The 18,158-nt window shown below is 41.1% G+C and overlaps 1 protein-coding gene across 1 annotated transcript in view; it reads right to left on the minus strand.

Moving 5' to 3' along the window:
• The window catches only part of MSH4 (mutS homolog 4), a 1,456,061-nt gene that overhangs the window by 17,577 nt on the left and 1,420,326 nt on the right, over positions 1–18,158 (minus strand). The window contains exon 11 of the mRNA XM_044086833.1: positions 6,917–7,005. Within this exon, the coding sequence (XP_043942768.1) occupies positions 6,917–7,005 (89 nt within the window). The remainder of the gene's footprint in view (positions 1–6,916; positions 7,006–18,158) is intronic.

An 18,158-nucleotide genomic window follows, 5' to 3' on the forward strand; every position in this document is an offset into this window, starting at 1 on the left:
TTCTGATGTCGGCGGAATGCTTCCAGAAGGAAGTGCCCTCTCCATCACACAAAAAGTGGGTCCTCCCAAAGAGGGATGGTAGCCCGGAACCAAGAAGGACAACCTCGGAACTGGGGTCACACCCTGTTCTGCTGAACCTGCTCCCAAGGATGGAGCCTCAAGCAGGATTGAGGCAGACAAAGCTGCCAGCACTGAGGATGGAACTAAAGAGACACTCAGAACCATGCCACAAACTGAAGAACCTGCAGCACAATTATGGGGTTGAGGAAGGACTTGTTCAGCAGGAACTGAGGACCAACGGGATGGTCCCGGAGCCACAGTGAGGTCTACTACAGGTGCTGAGATGGGGGGTTCTGAAAAGGACGTTAGAGCAGGAGGCTCTGGAACTGGAATGGTCAAAGGAGGAGAATAGGATGAAGTCCGTGGAGAAGTCAACCCAAGTCCTGCAGGAGGATGGGTCCTGGAAGGCATGGGTTTCCCCCTGGCTGCCAAAAGCTGATCCACAAGACACACCACATCAAGTTCTGAAAGGCTCCTGGTGGATCTAGTGGATACTCCCAATGGAGAGTCAGATCGATCTAGAAATGGGCTATACACATGGCCTAGAAACAGGTCTATGGACGGAGTATTGGGTCTGTGGTGTAGAATCTACCAGCACCGATGTCCCAAGTTTGGAGATAGGAGGCAGTGAAGTCAAATCCATTCTTGTCAGAACCATAAAAGAGCTCGGTGCCAAAGGGGCACTCAGAGCTTATATGGAAGGTTCAATCATCATTACAGAGATAGGTATCGAAGGCAAGCACTGTGCCGAAGCCGTAGTAGGTGAGGCGAGGTCTATAGTCAGTGCCAGAGACAGAATCGGAGCCGAAGCTGGCGCCGATATAAAAACAGTTGTAGTACCTGGAGCAGATGAGGTCGGTGCCGATGAGGCAGATTTATGCTCCGAAGAAAGGTTTTGCACTTTAGGTTTCACAGACTTACCCTGATCACCCAAGGGTGAAGAGGGAACCAAATGGGGCCTTTTCTTATCCTTCCTAGGAGGGGTTGAGACCTCCATCACAGAAAGGGCCTCTGAAAAGGGCGACTTAAGTAGGCCCTTCAGTATTAACTTATTCTTGCGCTCATTCAGAGTGCACTGGCTGAAACTTTGACAAATCACACAGGGGGGGGGGTTGCACTGAGAGATGGGGCACCCCCAAGCAACAGACACAACCATAATGAGAGTTGCTATTTGGAAGTATACCATTACACAAAGTACAATGCTTGAAGCCCGATATATCCTTCTTATCAGACATCATGAAAAAGTTAAGCACAACAATCGAAATCTTCAGAGGAAAATGTGAATTCTACTCTCTCTATGTCTAAACCTATCTAAATACACACAGCATCTATCCAGAGAATCAAAGACACACAACTAGACAGAAAAGGGAAGGAGAGAAGAAATACCAGTGATGGTATTCAAGGAATACCACAAGGATAAAGAGAGAAGGCTGTACCACCAATGGTACTTAAAAGATTACCAAATGGGTAGAAGTGTAAAAAAAGGTGTAAATCTAATCATAAATGTAAAGATTAATGGATGTAAGTCACAAAACGACAAGAAAATAGACAATTTGTTCCACAAAATATCAAAAAGTTTCCACCTAGCTGAGAGCTGAAATGCAGCTTTATGGCTATGCGGCAAATGAGATCTGAGGTAACAGAGAGAAGGGCATTGTGGGAAGAAGCTTAGCTCAAGAGTTTTTGGCTGGTGTGAGCTTGATATTAGGCCAAGTTAACCCATCAGTGATAAATGGAAAGAAGATTAACAACATCACATTACTGGACTTTCTTAAACTTCTAGGGGACTCTAAAGCATATGCCCTACTTTATGTCATTAATGTTCAGGGAATAAAACCAATAACTTGGAAAATGAAAAAAGTGGGATTGCAAAGCAATAACTATATTTGTGAAATTTAACAGAACAAGAAAGTTTGGAAATATTGCTAAACTTTCAGGGGACTGTAAAGCAGATGCCCTATTTCATGTCATTAATGTTCGGAAAATTCTTAGGAGTGAGTAGAGGAGGGAGAAAGTTAACTGTAAGTAAAACAGGTACTATTTTAATAGTGCATGATTTTCTTTATATGCTATAAAATAAATTATTCTCATTTATTTTTAAGTGTAATGGAGATACTAGTGTAAATAGGTCCTCCTGTTTTTTTTTCTTCTTCTTTCTCTCCTCTTCATTCCTTTTCCTTGTTCAGTTTTAAGAAACGTAGGCACTGCGATGTAAAAAAAAAGAAGAAAAATCTGGTTAAAACAGCATGACAAAAGAAAATTTACTTTGCTTTTTCTCATTCTTGCATAGGGGAATGACTGGATTAAGACCTTTAGCTTGATCCAGTAAGTTTTAAGAGAAAGCAAGTAAATGAAAAAGAATATTGAATATTATAAGGCTTTTTTTCTAGTAAATAACTGCATGCTTGGCAGTTTTGTGTCTGGTTTTCTGATAAAAAGAAATAGCTTCAAGATAATGTTCTCTGGAAGCATTCAAGTGTTTTTCCCAGCTGAGAGAGCTATAAATATAAGAAACAAGCCAACAGCACTTAGTAGAAGCACAGGCTGCACCATGCATCTTAGCATGGATAACCTTTCTTTTAGGTTAACTCAAGTCGATGAGTGTGACTGTCACTTTGGGACATTTGTTCCTGTTAGGAGGGTAAAACTTCAATATTTGAAGAGGTATGCAGTTTTGTGTGTTATTATTACAAAAATATTTTAGAGGTATTAAGGGTGTGTATTTTTTGTTTGAGGGTTTTTAATAAAACAAAATGTTTTGTAAGATGTGACATAGAATGAAATTAATATGACAAGAAACAACTGTATAAAAGATCAACCTGACAAATAGTGTATGCATGTAACACAAAACCTGGAACTAGAAATCTAACAAAAAAGCTGTTATACATCAAAGGTGGGAATAATACATTTTTAAGACAATGATGTTTTCATTAATATCTTTAAATGCCAATGGTCTCACAGATGAATACAAAAAGAAAGAGTAGTAAACTATATTAAAAATGTAGAGTGCAAATAGCTATGCTACAGGAGATATGCTTGGAAACAACTGAGCATGTGAATCTGATAAAGAAAGGTTTTTAAGATGGTTATTTGGTGGAATGCCTGGGGCAAAGAAAAAGAGGTGCACTTATATTAATTGCAAGAGGAGCTCCAATAGTGCTAAAACAGGATAACAAGATAATAATGGTAGATTTGTAGTACTAAGGGGCTATTGGCAAGGGAGGAGGATTACATTACCATGTATTTATATTCCACCTAAAACTGCTATAATGGAGCTTAAAAAAATCTGGGAGAAATAATCAGCTTTCAAGATAGAATATTACTTCTAGGTGGGGACTGGAATTTGATTTGCAACAGTGGAAATGTATTGGGGCAGAAAGGAAAATATAACAAAGAAGGGTAAAGTTTTGAAGAAATTTATGAAAATATTTGGCATGGAAGGCATGAATTCAGTACTAGGAGTTTGGAAAGAATTTACATATTATTCCATAAGATACAAAAACTGGGCTTGGCTAGATAGAATTTACATTTCACAGGGACATGTGCATTTAATTTAAGGTCTTGATACTACCCAATAACTATTTCAGATCACTCACCAATAATAACTAAAATAAAAAAAGGTTAATGAAATAAAAAAGTGGAGTTTAAAAATGGGGTGGAAATAAAAGAAAGGGAAATATGGTTAAGAAGTAACAAGAATTATTTGAGGGACTGATAAATGTTAAAGTATTGCAAAATAGTGGTAATCCCACAGAGCAAGAAGGGGAACAACTGCAGAATGCTAAACAGAAAATAAGGGGTTACCTTGATAATATGCATGAGTTTAGAAAGATTGCTGTTACGCAACTGTTTTTTGATAATAACTCTAGAGCACAAAACTTTTAGCACAATGACTCAGGCAACAGAAAGTAGAAAGGGCTGTCACCAAGCTTAGGAAGCCTATAACAAGGAAGGTAACAAGAGAGCCTGTAGAAGTATGAGAAATGCTTCAGAAATTCTGTGAAAGTCTATATAAAGCAGAGAAATATGGAAATCAAGAAGAAGTACAAATGAAAATGTTTATGGAAGAATTAAATATGTCAAGGTAAGAGGTAGATGATGCTCAATTACTAACAGTTAGGATAGGAGGAGATGAGATAAAAATGGTGATGTACAACCAATTTACAGGAAAGTCCCCTGGAATAGATGGTATTCTGTGGAAGTTGGAAGCTAAGAGGGAAAAACTGGATATGGAAGGTTTTATTTAACAGTATTTTAAAAAGAGGCGAATACCAACATCCGGGAAGAAAGTGGTGGTAACTGTAATACCTTAGGAGGGTAAAGACCCATCAGACCCAGCTTCATACAGGCCTACTTCAATATTAAACCATTGATTATACAGTGTTTATGTCTGTAATGGCTAAAATAATAGCAAATGTGATGCCAAAATTGATAGATATGTCTCAATGTGGTTTTGTGGAGGGGGGGGGCATTTGATAACATTAACAGAACACTGATGATCCAGAGAGAAGCAGAATGTAAGAAAGTTCCACTGTTGTTAGTGGGTATTGATGCACAGAACTTATGTGACTGAGTAAGCTGGGACTTTATGAGCAGGGCAATGGAAACATTTGCATTCCCTGATAAAACTATAAGGTTGATCAGGATAATATATGAGGGATCAGAGGTGAAAATTAAAGTGAGTGGGTTCTTCTCTAATTATTTCTGCTTGAGCAGAGGAACCAGGAAGAGATATCCTCTTTCTCCTTTGTTATTTGCATTATATTTAGAAGTGCTGGCAAAGAAAATAAGGGAATCAGAAATTCAAGGATATAATTGATATGGCAGTCATGAAAAGCTGGCTCTATTTGCATATGCTATTATTTTATACCTTACAAAACAAGAAGAGGACATTATAGTGCTGTGGAACATTTTGAGACAGTTTCATATCTTTTTGGGATACAAAGTTAATGAAGATAAGACAAAGGCAATAGTGATAAATTTTGCAACCACACATGAATTGGTTCAGCAATATCCATGATTCTAGTGTGGCAGCTTAGGATATGTAGGAAGAGACTAAACAAAAGATAATACAAAAACTGAAAAATTGGAAGCTCTTCTATATGGATATGGTTAGAAAGATACAAGCAGTTAAAATGTTTTTAGTCCCTTTAGTCTTATACACAGGTAATGTATGTTTTTATCAACCAGAGAAGTTGTGGACAATTAATAAAGAGCTGAAGGATTTTATCTGGGTGGGGGGAAGATGGCAAGAGGCAAGTGGGATAAGCTGATCCTTCCAATAGAACAAGGTAGATTGGGATTGCCAGATTTGAAGGGGTATTTCAGAACTACACAGTTAAGGCTCCTATACATAGCACATGCAGAAACTGATAATTCAAAGTGGAAAGGGATGACGGTGAAGGTCAAGATTCAAGGAGAGACTGGGATTTTGGATGCAGATCTTAAAGGAGAATAACAATAATCATACAGAATATTATATTCATAAAGTATCAGAAATTGTTTTGAGAACTAAGCCAACATAGGAATGGAGAAAGGATATTCTGTTGATAGGGGTGACTGCAACTAGGGATACAGGCAATAGGCAAGAGGGGGCTGGGATTTATTGAAGAAAACTGGGAAGGAACCAAGGTATTGAGAGCAAATAACTAGAGAGGGAAAGTTAAACAGAATGGAAAGATGCCAAGAATTTATTTGGATTGTAGGTTACAGATTGCCTTCCCTATCAAAGACCAATATCAGAGTATAGGCAAAGAGAAAGAAATAGGGGAATCCTAAATGAAAGGCCAGCACTGGTCGAGTTTTTAGTAAAATCTAGAACAGAAGCTGCTGTTATTTGAGCATACAAAATATTGCATGATAACTATAAGAATCAGTCAGAAGAGGTTAGAAAGGATTTGGGAAGACAGACTGGGTAAACAATTCACAAAGAAACAATGTGGGATATATGTTTGTCGCCCAGATATGCAACAAAATCTAGAAGAGTTAGGATTTTTGCTTGGAAATGTTTACATAGGTATTTTTATACCCCAAGTAGACTCTAGAGAATTTTTCCTCAGGTAGACAGCAAATGTTGGAAATGTGATGGGGAAGGAAAAGGTAATTGGGAACATATTTTTGGGAGTGTACTGAGTTGGCAGACTTTAAAGATTTTCTGCTGACTACTCTATCAGAGATACTGGGTGAGCAAATTGGTGTAACTAGGGAAATGATTTTTCTGAGCTATGATACAGAATCCGAATTGTCTAGACATAGAAGGCCTTGCTGATTCTAATTATGGTGGCTACTAAAACGCAATTATTAGAAAATGGAAATCAAAATCTAAACCAACTGTACTAAAAGTAGTGAATATGGTAACAGAGATAAGACAACTGGAATTGGGATCTTTAGAAAATGGTAACAGCAAATTCTATGGGAAAATGGGAAATGTGGGAAAATTATATAGACAGAGGAGGAATGAGGTTTAAAAGAATGCAGGATTTGAATGAGATGTGTAATGTTTGACTGACAATGATTGGGCAGATTATAAGTGATGTATAATTTTGCAACTAAAATTATGTCAATACGGTAATGCTATACTGACAATGGTAAATGATTTTCTCTGCTATACTCAAATTATTTTACTAATTTTGCACATCTCTCTTAATTACAACTGTTTCACTATATCTTTTAAGAATTTACACAGTAAGTTTTATACTGGTACAATTAATAAAGTATCTATGTTAGTAAAAATTATTTTGAATAACATGCAAATATTTTTATTTATCAAACATCTTTTGTATCAGGTCATGGGTAAAAACCACAGATTAGGGCAACTAGATGGTAAACATATGATACATATAACAAAAATAAATACCCAGATCTGTTTAGTGATACTGGAGCTGATTTCCTTTGCATCTTGAATTACAGATGGCAATAGTGAAGAAACTTCTGCAGCTTTCAAACCTAAAATGATAGCAACAGAATTACTTCTATACATTTTTGCAGATTACTTAGTCATTTTGTAAAAGTTGTTTCTATAGCCGTGGTAGCGTTCCCTGCATTTATGGTGCATTTTACATGCATGTACTCCACAGATCAGTCAAAATTGAGAACATAAATCTATACCTCTTCCTCTTTAGAACCTGGCTGCTAGTTGAACTGGGAATGCTTTCAGTTGCCACTGACCACCTTCCCAATACCATCTTCCTGATCTTGCTGTCATGTTACCAAGTTTGACTGTTAAGGCAGTTAAATTAAAATAAGTAGTTGTCGAGGCTCTGGCCACATCTCTGATATCTACATTTATTGCTTCCATGGTCCCATCAACTTGGAGAAAACAGAAATATAGTTCCTTCCTTTTCTCCAAGTTGGCACAACCTAGAACATAGTATATGCAGAGATCAGAGCTGTTGGGGCAAAACCCAAACAGCAAAGATGCTGGTGGGTGTAGGATAGTGTAATCTTATATTTGTAATGATACAATGGATGGACAGAATGTGATCATCAGTACAGTGTTAGCAAGAAAATGAGGGCTAGTAATTAATCACAAACTCACTGAATGTAACCGTGGTACATGGAAATGCAATCTAAAAGCTCTTCATTAAAAAAAAAAACACACTCACACTCATGGGCGGAACAAAACAGCAGAACATAATAAGCATTATCTAAATGCTGTATGGTAGAAACAATTAGACAAACTATTATTTACAAATGTACTAAAATTCAAGAACACGTAACAGGTCATCTTAATTACTTGCTGGTATGAGAAAAATGTAGTTTTGTAACACAAATAACCAAGAAATGTAAGTCTAATACAATGCGATATAATAAAGCAATAATCAACTTAGCACAGAGGAATAAGGCACAAGTGCTCTGAGGATGTCCCTGAAAATCTTAACTGGTTAACAAACATATACAATAAAATCAGAAATTAATTTTATTGGATTGGGTTGAATATGCTCATTTCTTTTCTTTGGATCTGCTAATAATCAAATGTAAGAAATTTAGTTATTTAACTTCAACTATGTAAAAGTTTGAAAGTATTTAAAATCAAACTCGATAATTCAAAGGTTTATCTAATACCGGGTCTACTTCATTTGATAGAACGCTCATTTCACTGAAAATAATTTGATAGAAGTCTCATTTCACTGAAATTCAATTCCCTGAGCACAGTTCACTGAAAGCTCACTTCAATGAAAACTCATTTGACTGAAACTCATTTCATCTAAACAGGTATATGGCCTCTTTCCTACTGTAGTGTGACCCTGGAGTTAGTATATATATATATATATATATATATATATATATATATATATATATATATATATATATATATATATATATATATATATATATATATATATATATATATATATAGTAAGGGGGATGTGGGGGGCAGCCACCCACATTGGGGTATGTGGGGGACATAGCCTCTCCTCTCTATTTGAAACATTGTAAATCATAAACACGCATACTTACAAGTCGAATTAATAACTCTTTCCAGAAGATATTATATATCTATACTATGTGGGGGGCTGTGCATCCACCCCCCCCTTACTATATATACTAACTCCAGGGTCGCACTACAGTGGGGAACAGGGCATATGCCTTTCGACAAAATGAGTTTCAGTCAAATGAGTTTTCAGTGAAGTGAGCTTTCAGTGAATTGTGTTCAGGGATTTGAATTTCAGTGAAATGAGACTTCTATCAAATTAGTTTCAGTTTAATGTGCTTTCTATCAAATGAAGTAGAGCCCTAATACCATATAATTAAGGAAGCTAAATAAACTTAAAATCTAAACTCTGTTATACTCTCATACAGCATAAGTGAAACATTTATTTGTTTATTTTATTAATTGGGTAGGTGGGTTGATCTTAAGACCCTTTTCAACCAAGACCTAGGCACAATGGCAATGCACAGAATATGCAAAGCACGAAAATATTCCAAGAAAGATTTTGCTTATTTAACAGTGAAGTAGTAAATTAATGCACAATACTGTTAGGTAAAAGGGAGTGGGCAGAATACAATGGAAAACAGTCAAACACTTAGAAAAATAGCGAGGCTATCAAAAAAGAAATATAGTTAATATTTTAGCAAAAATCAATAGAAAAAAGCACTAAATAAAGGCACTTAGCTGAGAGTATTGGCTGACATGTCCAATTTTCAGAGAGGCAAATGAGATCTGAGGTAATGGGAAGAGGGGTATTGTGGGTTGAGCCTTAGCTCAAGAGTTTTTGGCTGGCGTAAGCTATATATAACAGCCGAGTCAGTTCCAAGAGGTCAGAAGTGAACCCATCAGTCAAGAATGAATGAAGATTGACAACATCAGTTATTATGTTCTGCACCCATCTGTCAGTAGTTATCTTTTGCCAGGTTTCTAGGTGCAGAGACAATAACCCCCCTCCCCAACTGCCTCCAGAGGTGAGCAATCAGGTACTTCCTCAGGAGCACTGAAAGGGCTCTCCAAAGAAGGATTCTCTGGAGCCCTGATTGTGTGGGGCTCCTCTGCCATGAGAGTGATGTCTTCCATTGTTGTTCCCCATTCTGTCCCTGGGGGAATTTTTACCCTGTGTGTCATGGAAAGACCTCTGGGATTTTCTGAATCACATCTTTGAACAACCTCTCGGACCTTTACGGAAGAGTCTGGTAGATGTGGAAAAACATAATCCAACAGCAGGCAAGGTCTTGCCTTCCTGTTCACACATCTGGTGAGCATTTCTTTCACTTTACGCCCAAAAAGAGGAGAGCCATCAAAAGGGGCATTAACAAAGGAAGACTTGAAGGGCTCTGCGAAATCACAAAGGTGCATCCAGGCCTGTCTCCTAAGAGCAATTGTTGAATCCCCAGCACTACTCGTTCCATCTGTTGCATAAAATATGAGGCTCATGGAAGAGTTTATGACCAAACTGAGAGTGGCGAGCTGAGCATTAACCTCATCAGCTACTGTATTAGCTAAATTTCCTTGGAGGGAGTCTGTAAGTTCTTTAACAGGTTCCTCTGTAGCCTAGTAAAATGAGTAAGGTAGTTCAGAGACTGAAAAGCAAGGGTCGCTGATGACAATACACTCTTCCCATATCTATCCATGGTCCTAGAGTCCTTATTAGGAGGATAGATAGAGGAGCTTGTCTCAAATAGCTCCTTTTTAATGGTTGCCGCCATGAACATAGCATCAATTGCTACACCCTTAATCAAAAAATCCTTATCTTTTGGGGCAGTAATGCATTTGTTTGGCCTTCTAAGAGTGGGCTCTATGGTATCTGGGGTCTTCCAGGCCTTCCGAGCTTGTCCTAAGGAGGGGGGTCACCCAAGAGGTGGAAAGGCGAGACTCGAAGGCCTTTAGGTAAACTGACTGACTCCTCAACTGAAGGGGTGTGGACTGCCAGTCACCTCTCTGTTTTAATATTTTGAGGATATTTCCAAAGGAGACATCCTCAGGAGGTTACTGTGGGGACCCTACTGCATCATCGAGGTCAGTATCTGATGTGATAGACTCCTCTGGGAAGTCAAGGTGCTTCCTCTTGCAGGTCGTCTTCCGAGGGATCTCCTCAGTGGGAGACTCTGGGAGGTTTCGGAAGAGGGGGGAGTCCCTGGTGAACATCCTGAGGCCTGGGGTCTCTGCGATCCTGTGGAAGGGTTACTTGAGAGGACAAAGACAACTGGCCCGAACTGGGAGGAAGATCCAAAATAGGTTGTGTGTTAGACTTGGAAGGAGTCAAAACCCACCTCATAATTTTGAAAGCCCATTGCCCCTGCTCCAAGGACATCCCCTGGATCTGACAAAGAGGTCGTCAGAGCCAAAGGTATCCACAGTACTGGGGAGAGAAGCTCCAAAGCCGATGTAGGAGTGCAATTCACCCATACAGAAGCCCCCACAGGCAGAGTCAGATCTAGAGAGATTCGAGCCGCTCAGAGGATCTGACTGAAGAGTGTCAGCTTCTAGAAGTGTCCTGCTCTGACTGGAGGGAAACACTCAGGGCAGATGTTGACGCTGAGGAAACTGAAGGTTCTGGAGCCAACACAGACATAATCTGGAGATCGGAGTCTTCCAGCTACGAAACCAAGGGATGGATCAGAGGAACAACAGGTACGGAGGGGGGGCTGTGTCTGGTCCGAATTCTTTGGGTCAGATCCAGCAAAGGTTTAGCCAGGGCCAGAGTCTTTAGTAACATCTGCACAATCCTATCCACATCTTCACTGGACAAGCTCCAGGTGGACCAAGTTGATTGTGTTGGAGATCTGGACTTAGCTAACAGTGGAGAAGGGAGCCATGAAGTTATTGTTTCTAGGGAAGGAGAACAGCTCTGGTGTCGACTTTTTGTAGGTGCCAAAGATGTCGGAGCTGAGGGTTCAGATGGCTCCAAGACTGTCTTGGATCCAGCAACAACTGTCTGCTCCAGTGTTTCTGTTGGAGCAGACAGTTGAGGAGGTTTTGGACTCAGCTCTGATGTAGCTTTGGGAGCTGAAGATGAGCGTTTTAAAGGCTTGTCGGAACTTTTTGAAGAGGACTGTGGGAATCGCCTCTAAAAAAGGGGGTTTTAGTAAGCCCTTTAAAGTAAGTTTCTTTTTGTGCTCCATAAGTGCTCTTTGATTGAAACTGTGACATATGAAGCACGTTTTCTGAAGATGAAGCGGCCCCAAGCAATACACACACAAAGTGTGTGTATCGCTAAGGGGCATCTTCTTCCCATATTTCTCACACTTTTTAAACCCAAGTGGTTTGCCTTCTTGTTTTTGCGGCATGGTAAGAGAAACAGCAGTCAGAAAGAATACAGAAACACACACACACACACGCACCCAAACATGCTAGGGGTGAGACAGAGAGAAAGAGACGTATGGAAGTTTTTTTTTTTAACATATATATAATCATACTCTAACTTAAATGGATGACAAAAAAAGAGAAAAGGAAAGGGGAATGGTGGGAAAGGGGAATAGCATCCTCTAATTAAAACGGACAACAGTTATACAACTTCTAACTTAAATGGTTGATAACGGGGGCAGGGAACACTCACTCTACTATACTAGTTAACAGAAAAGTAGTAGAAAGGGACTAACTAACTAACAAGTAATAAAAGTTGAGAAGACAATAAGATTAGAAAATACTTAATCCAGAGCTAGCTTTTTGGAACCTCTTCTCTGCATGGCAAATGAGATCTGAGGTGGTAAGGGAGTTGCATTATGGGTAGGGAAAATACCCACAAACTTAGATCAGGACCCTGAGCTTATGTAATAGCCAAGATGGATCCGATGGATGGGATCTGACTTACCAGTAGGAATAAAGATGAGATTGACAGCATCACATCAAAAGTTATGTACTTATCATAACAGCAGAACTATACTGTCTGTTTTTCATCCAGTTCAAAATATGGAATGTTGGATCCAATCTGATCCAACCTCAGCACCAAATTTGAAGCTTCCTCAGTTCCAGGAGTCTGATTCCTCTTCCACCCATAATTCCCTGAACTCCATTCTAATAATTCAGATCGAATTTGCCCTTCATTAGAGTTCTTAGACCTATTTATGAACAAATGTTAGAGAACATATAATCAATCTCGAAAGAGATCAAAGAAGGAGCCCAAAGCAGTCAGACAGTGTGGCTCACAGACAGGGTGTGATGCAGCAAACACTCAATCATCTCAAAGCTATAGGAGCCAATCATCTGGTTAGGAGAGACTTGGATCCCACACATGTGCAAGTATGCTACTACCACTGCCATTGGTGAAGGCCATGGGAGTTGTGGTGAGACTGAAAGGCAGGACTCTTAACTGGTAATGATTGGCTCACAGATGGAAGTGGAGGAATCTCCTGGAGTTCTTGTCTGTTTTCACACAATAGTAAGTGTCCTGGGGATCTATCAAGTACATCCAATTGTTCTTCCTCAAAAGAGCAAAATGGACTGAACTGTGACAATACAGAATGTTGTCTCCTTTACAATCTGGAAGAGATGATTTGAGATCCAAAACTGGTCTGAGGCCCCTGCTTTCTCTGGCACTAAAAAGAACCTTGGGTAGACTCCAGATCCTAACTGGTCTTGGATGACTCTTTTTTTCTAACAGCTTGTAAATTTCTACTGCCACTGGTTCCCATTGACTTGGTGGAATGTTGGAATCACTTTCTTCTTTATGGGGGAAGAAAAAGGAAAGTAGTAGCCTCTGGAAATTATATTTTGTAGCCACATGTCTTTTGTTATGTTTTTGCTTGGGGGTGCAGAGATAAGTGTAACCTGACCGCCTTCAGAGTGTAGCAGTCAGTAAACCTTTCAGGAGTGCTGATAAGGCCTTTTGGTAAAGGGACCATGAAAGCTCTGGTTATGTGGTCTGTTTCTGCCTCTAGGGCAAAGTCCATTGGAATTTCCTCCACCTCTGCCAAGTGAGGGTCTATCATGAGGGAATTCTGGCAAAATCTCTGTAACACACAAAACCACATCTTTTTCCCAGCTGTCTGATTCCTGGAGTAGGATCTTTGGGTGTGTGTGTGTGGAAAAATTAGAAGTTATGTACTCACCATAACGTTCCATCTGAGTAGGTGTATTCATTTGTCTGCAACCTGTGGGTTATGGATCCGATATCGGATCCGAACCGGCATGGTTTTCCAGCTATGGATCCAAGCTCTCAGCTCCTCCCCTCACCCATAATGCCCTGCTCTACCCTCATGACCTCAGATCGAGTTTGCCAAAGCAACAATACCCTAAAAAGGGTAACAAAGAATATGCAGGAAACTGAAAGGCCAGGGGATAGGAGGGATGGTACAGACAATGAATACACCTACTCAGATGGAACGTTATGGTGAGTACATAACTTCTAAATCTGAAGTAGGATATTCATTTGTCTGCAACCTGTGGGACAGAGTCCCCAGCTACCTGAATCTTGGGTGGCCATCATGGAAGGATATTCCGGAGCACCGCTGAGCCAAAGGATGCTCTACCCTAGATGCAAGATCCAACTTATAGAGCGAGATTAACGTATGAGATGAAGCCCGTGGCTGCAGCACAAATAACATCCAAAGGAATCTTAGCCTTGAAGGCTGCTGAGGAAGATACTGACCGGGTTTAATGCGCATGCACACCCTCCGAAAAGCGGCCTTCCTGAAGCTTGATAAGCCAATAAAATGCACTGTGAAATCCAGCGGACAGAGAAACTTTAGAGATTGGCTTGCCCAAATTGAATTTTGCAAAGGAAATAAACAGCTGGTCGGATTGCCTATGACCAGCTGTCCTGTTCAGATAAAATCTAAGTTGCCTGTGAACATCTAGTGAATGTAGCTTATATTCACCTTTGTTTTCATATTTAGGGAAGAAAACAGGGAGGTTAATGGATTGATTGATGTTTGCTTCAGAAGCGATTTTAGGAAGAAAGGACGGGTTGGTCCTGAGGAGACACGGTCCGGATGAAATACCAAGTAAGGAGGTTTAGCTGATAATGCTTGAAGTTCAGAAACTCTCTTGGCTGATGTAATGGCTACCAAAAAGGCTGTCTTGTAGGACAAGAATTTGAGATCCACCGTGAGCCGCTGGCTCGAAGGAGGGGCTGTCAAGGCCTGTAGGACCAGAGAAAGGTCCCAAGGAGGAACTGCTTGTTTTATAGGGGCCTGAGAAGAAAAGTACCTTTAAGAAAAACTTTACACAATTTGGCTGACATAAGAGGATTAGAGTCATGGCCAATGTGATAGTGAGAAATTGCCGCCAGTTGTACTTTGACTGTGGAACTGCTGGCACCATCGTTAAAGAGTGGTTAGAAAGTCAAGCACTAAAGGGAGAGGAACCGTGAAGGATTCAGGCCTTGCCGCCATACACAGAGAAACGCTTCCATTTGCTTCGTAAACCTTTCTAGTGGATGGTTTATGAGCCGCCACCAAAATAGCCTTTACAGGTGAAGAAATACCGGAGTCCTTATCAAGAGTGGAACTGGAGCAGCTGCGGTCAGCTTCAGGTTGTCCAGGTTCGGAGGAGGAATGCAGGATGGATGGGATATCAGGTCCGATGGGATCTAGAATCCAAGGAGGATTCACCGAGTGAGACCTTAGGAAGGAACCAGATCTGTCGAGGCCAGAATGGAGCAATGAGAATCATTCTGCAACCCACCCGAGAGGCTTTCTGAAGAACTTGCAGCATCAGAGGCAAGGTGGATAGGCATACAGAAGACCGGGTACAAGCATGCACCAGAGCTGCTCTCTTGGGGTACTCCTCCGGAGGAGGTATTAGAGCCAAAAAACTGTCGACTTGGTGTTTGAGGAGAAGCAAAAGATCGCATGAAGGGGTTCCCACCGTGCGAATATGCTGCCCGCTACTTGACAATTGAGAGACCACTCGAAGGGGTCAGAATGGTGCGACTGAGCTTGTCCGCTAGGATGTTGGACCGACCCGAATGTGCGCTGCTATTAGAAAGCGATTGGTGGAGATTGCCCATTCCCAAACTCTCATGGCCTCGACAAAGAGGGTAAGACCTTGTTCCCCTTGCTTGTTGATGTACCAGACAACAGACATGTTGTCCCATTGAATCGCAATTGTTCCCAAGGGAAGAAAGTCCTGAAGTGCTAGCAACGCCAAGAGCACTGCTCTCATCTCTAGAACATTAATATGCAGTAAGGTCTCTGAATCGCTCCACGTGCCTTGGACTGTCCGCCTCAGTGCTCCCCCACAGGCGGGAGGCGCCCGTGGTCACCGTGGCGAGAGGGGAGAAGCACAAAATGGGCGCCCTTTGTGTGGGAGATCCGGGAGTGGAGCCACCACAAGAGGGACCGCTTGCAAGCCTTGCTGATCGCTATGGGATGATGCATGGGGAGAGCAAGGTATGACCACTGTACTAAGAGCCGCCCACTGTAGAATGCGATATTGAGCCTGGCAAGAGGAAGAAGTGCTATAGCGAGCCAAGCCATGGACCCCAGAGCCCTCAGGCCCAACTCCGCTGGAACAGAACTTGAATGGAGAATGGCCCGCACCTGGAGCTGCAGATTTAGAACTCTGTCCGAGTGAGGAAGGCTCAGAACTCCTTGTGTCTAGCCTGGCCCCTATAAAATCTAAGAGCTGTGTGGGCCAGGTTGGACTTTTTTGAATTTATTGTGATGCCCAGAAAGGGAGCAAGATGGAGAAAGGAGTCTCGCCAAGAGAAGTAGATGCCTTGTTGGGGCTGTAAGAAGCCAGTTGTCCAGGTAGGGAAAGACCTGCACCCCTGAAGCCTCAGGTGGGCCGCTACCACTGCTAGTACTTTGGTGAACACCCTGGGGCTGTGGTGAGACCAAAGGAAGGACCCGAACTGGTAGTGACTGGCTCCCAGCCGGAAGCGAGAAACCTCCTGGAGCGCCTGTCCATCAGGATGTGGTAGTACGCTGGCCCTTGAGATCTATATCGAGCACATCCAGTGATTTTCTCCCAGAAACACACACACACACACACACACACACACACACACACACACACGCACCCAAACATGCTAGGGGTGAGACAGAGAGAAAGAGACGTATGGAAGTTTTTTTTTTAACATATATATAATCATACTCTAACTTAAATGGATGACAAAAAAAGAGAAAAGGAAAGGGGAATGGTGGGAAAGGGGAATAGCATCCTCTAATTAAAACGGACAACAGTTAAACAACTTCTAACTTAAATGGTTGATAACGGGGGCAGGGAACACTCACTCTACTATACTAGTTAACAGAAAAGTAGTAGAAAGGGACTAACTAACTAACAAGTAATAAAAGTTGAGAAGACAATAAGATTAGAAAATACTTAATCCAGAGCTAGCTTTTTGGAACCTCTTCTCTGCATGGCAAATGAGATCTGAGGTGGTAAGGGAGTTGCATTATGGGTAGGGAAAATACCCACAAACTTAGATCAGGACCCTGAGCTTATGTAATAGCCAAGATGGATCCGATGGATGGGATCTGACTCACCGGTAAGAATAAAGATGAGATTGACAGCATCACATCAAAAGTTATGTACTTATCATAACAGCAGAACTATACTGTCTGTTTTTCATCCAGTTCAACATATGGAATGTTGGATCCAATCTGATCCAACCTCAGCACCAAATTCCTCAGTTCCAGGAGTCTGATTCCTCTTCCACCCATAATTCCCTGAACTCCATTCTAATAATTCAGATCGGATTTGCCCTTCATTAGAGTTCTTAGACCTATTTATGAACAAATGTTAGAGAACATATAATCAATCTCGAAAGAGATCAAAGAAGGAGCCCAAAGTAGTCAGACAGTGTGGCTCACAGACAGGGTGTGATGCAGCAAACACTCAATCATCTCAAAGCTATAGGAGCCAATCATCTGGTTAGGAGAGACTTGGATCCCACACATGTGCAAGTATGCTACTACCACTGCCATTGGTGAAGGCCATGGGAGTTGTGGTGAGACTGAAAGGCAGGACTCTTAACTGGTAATGATTGGCTCACAGATGGAAGTGGAGGAATCTCCTGGAGTTCTTGTCTGTTTTCACACAATAGTAAGTGTCCTGGGGATCTATCAAGTACATCCAATTGTTCTTCCTCAAAAGAGCAAAATGGACTGAACTGTGACAATACAGAATGTTGTCTCCTTTACAATCTGGAAGAGATGATTTGAGATCCAAAACTGGTCTGAGGCCCCTGCTTTCTCTGGCACTAAAAAGAACCTTGGGTAGACTCCAGATCCTAACTGGTCTTGGATGACTCTTTTTTTCTAACAGCTTGTAAATTTCTACTGCCACTGGTTCCCATTGACTTGGTGGAATGTTGGAATCACTTTCTTCTTTATGGGGGAAGAAAAAGGAAAGTAGTAGCCTCTGGAAATTATATTTTGTAGCCACATGTCTTTTGTTATGTTTTTGCTTGGGGGTGCAGAGATAAGTGTAACCTGACCGCCTTCAGAGTGTAGCAGTCAGTAAACCTTCCAGGAGTGCTGATAAGGCCTTTTGGTAAAGGGACCATGAAAGCTCTGGTTATGTGGTCTGCTTCTGCCTCTAGGGCAAAGTCCGTTGGAATTTCCTCCACCTCTGCCAAGTGAGGGTCTATCATGAGGGAATTCTGGCAAAATCTCTGTAACACACAAAACCACATCTTTTTCCCAGCTGTCTGATTCCTGGAGTAGGATCTTTGGGTGTGTGTGTGGAAAAACAGTGCTTACTTTAGAGTGAGAGA

The sequence above is a fragment of the Protopterus annectens genome, chromosome 10.part0 (genome assembly GCF_019279795.1).
Source record: "Protopterus annectens isolate FY-2018-M chromosome 10.part0, PAN1.0, whole genome shotgun sequence".
In the NCBI taxonomy this organism is placed as follows: Eukaryota; Metazoa; Chordata; order Ceratodontiformes; family Protopteridae; genus Protopterus; species Protopterus annectens.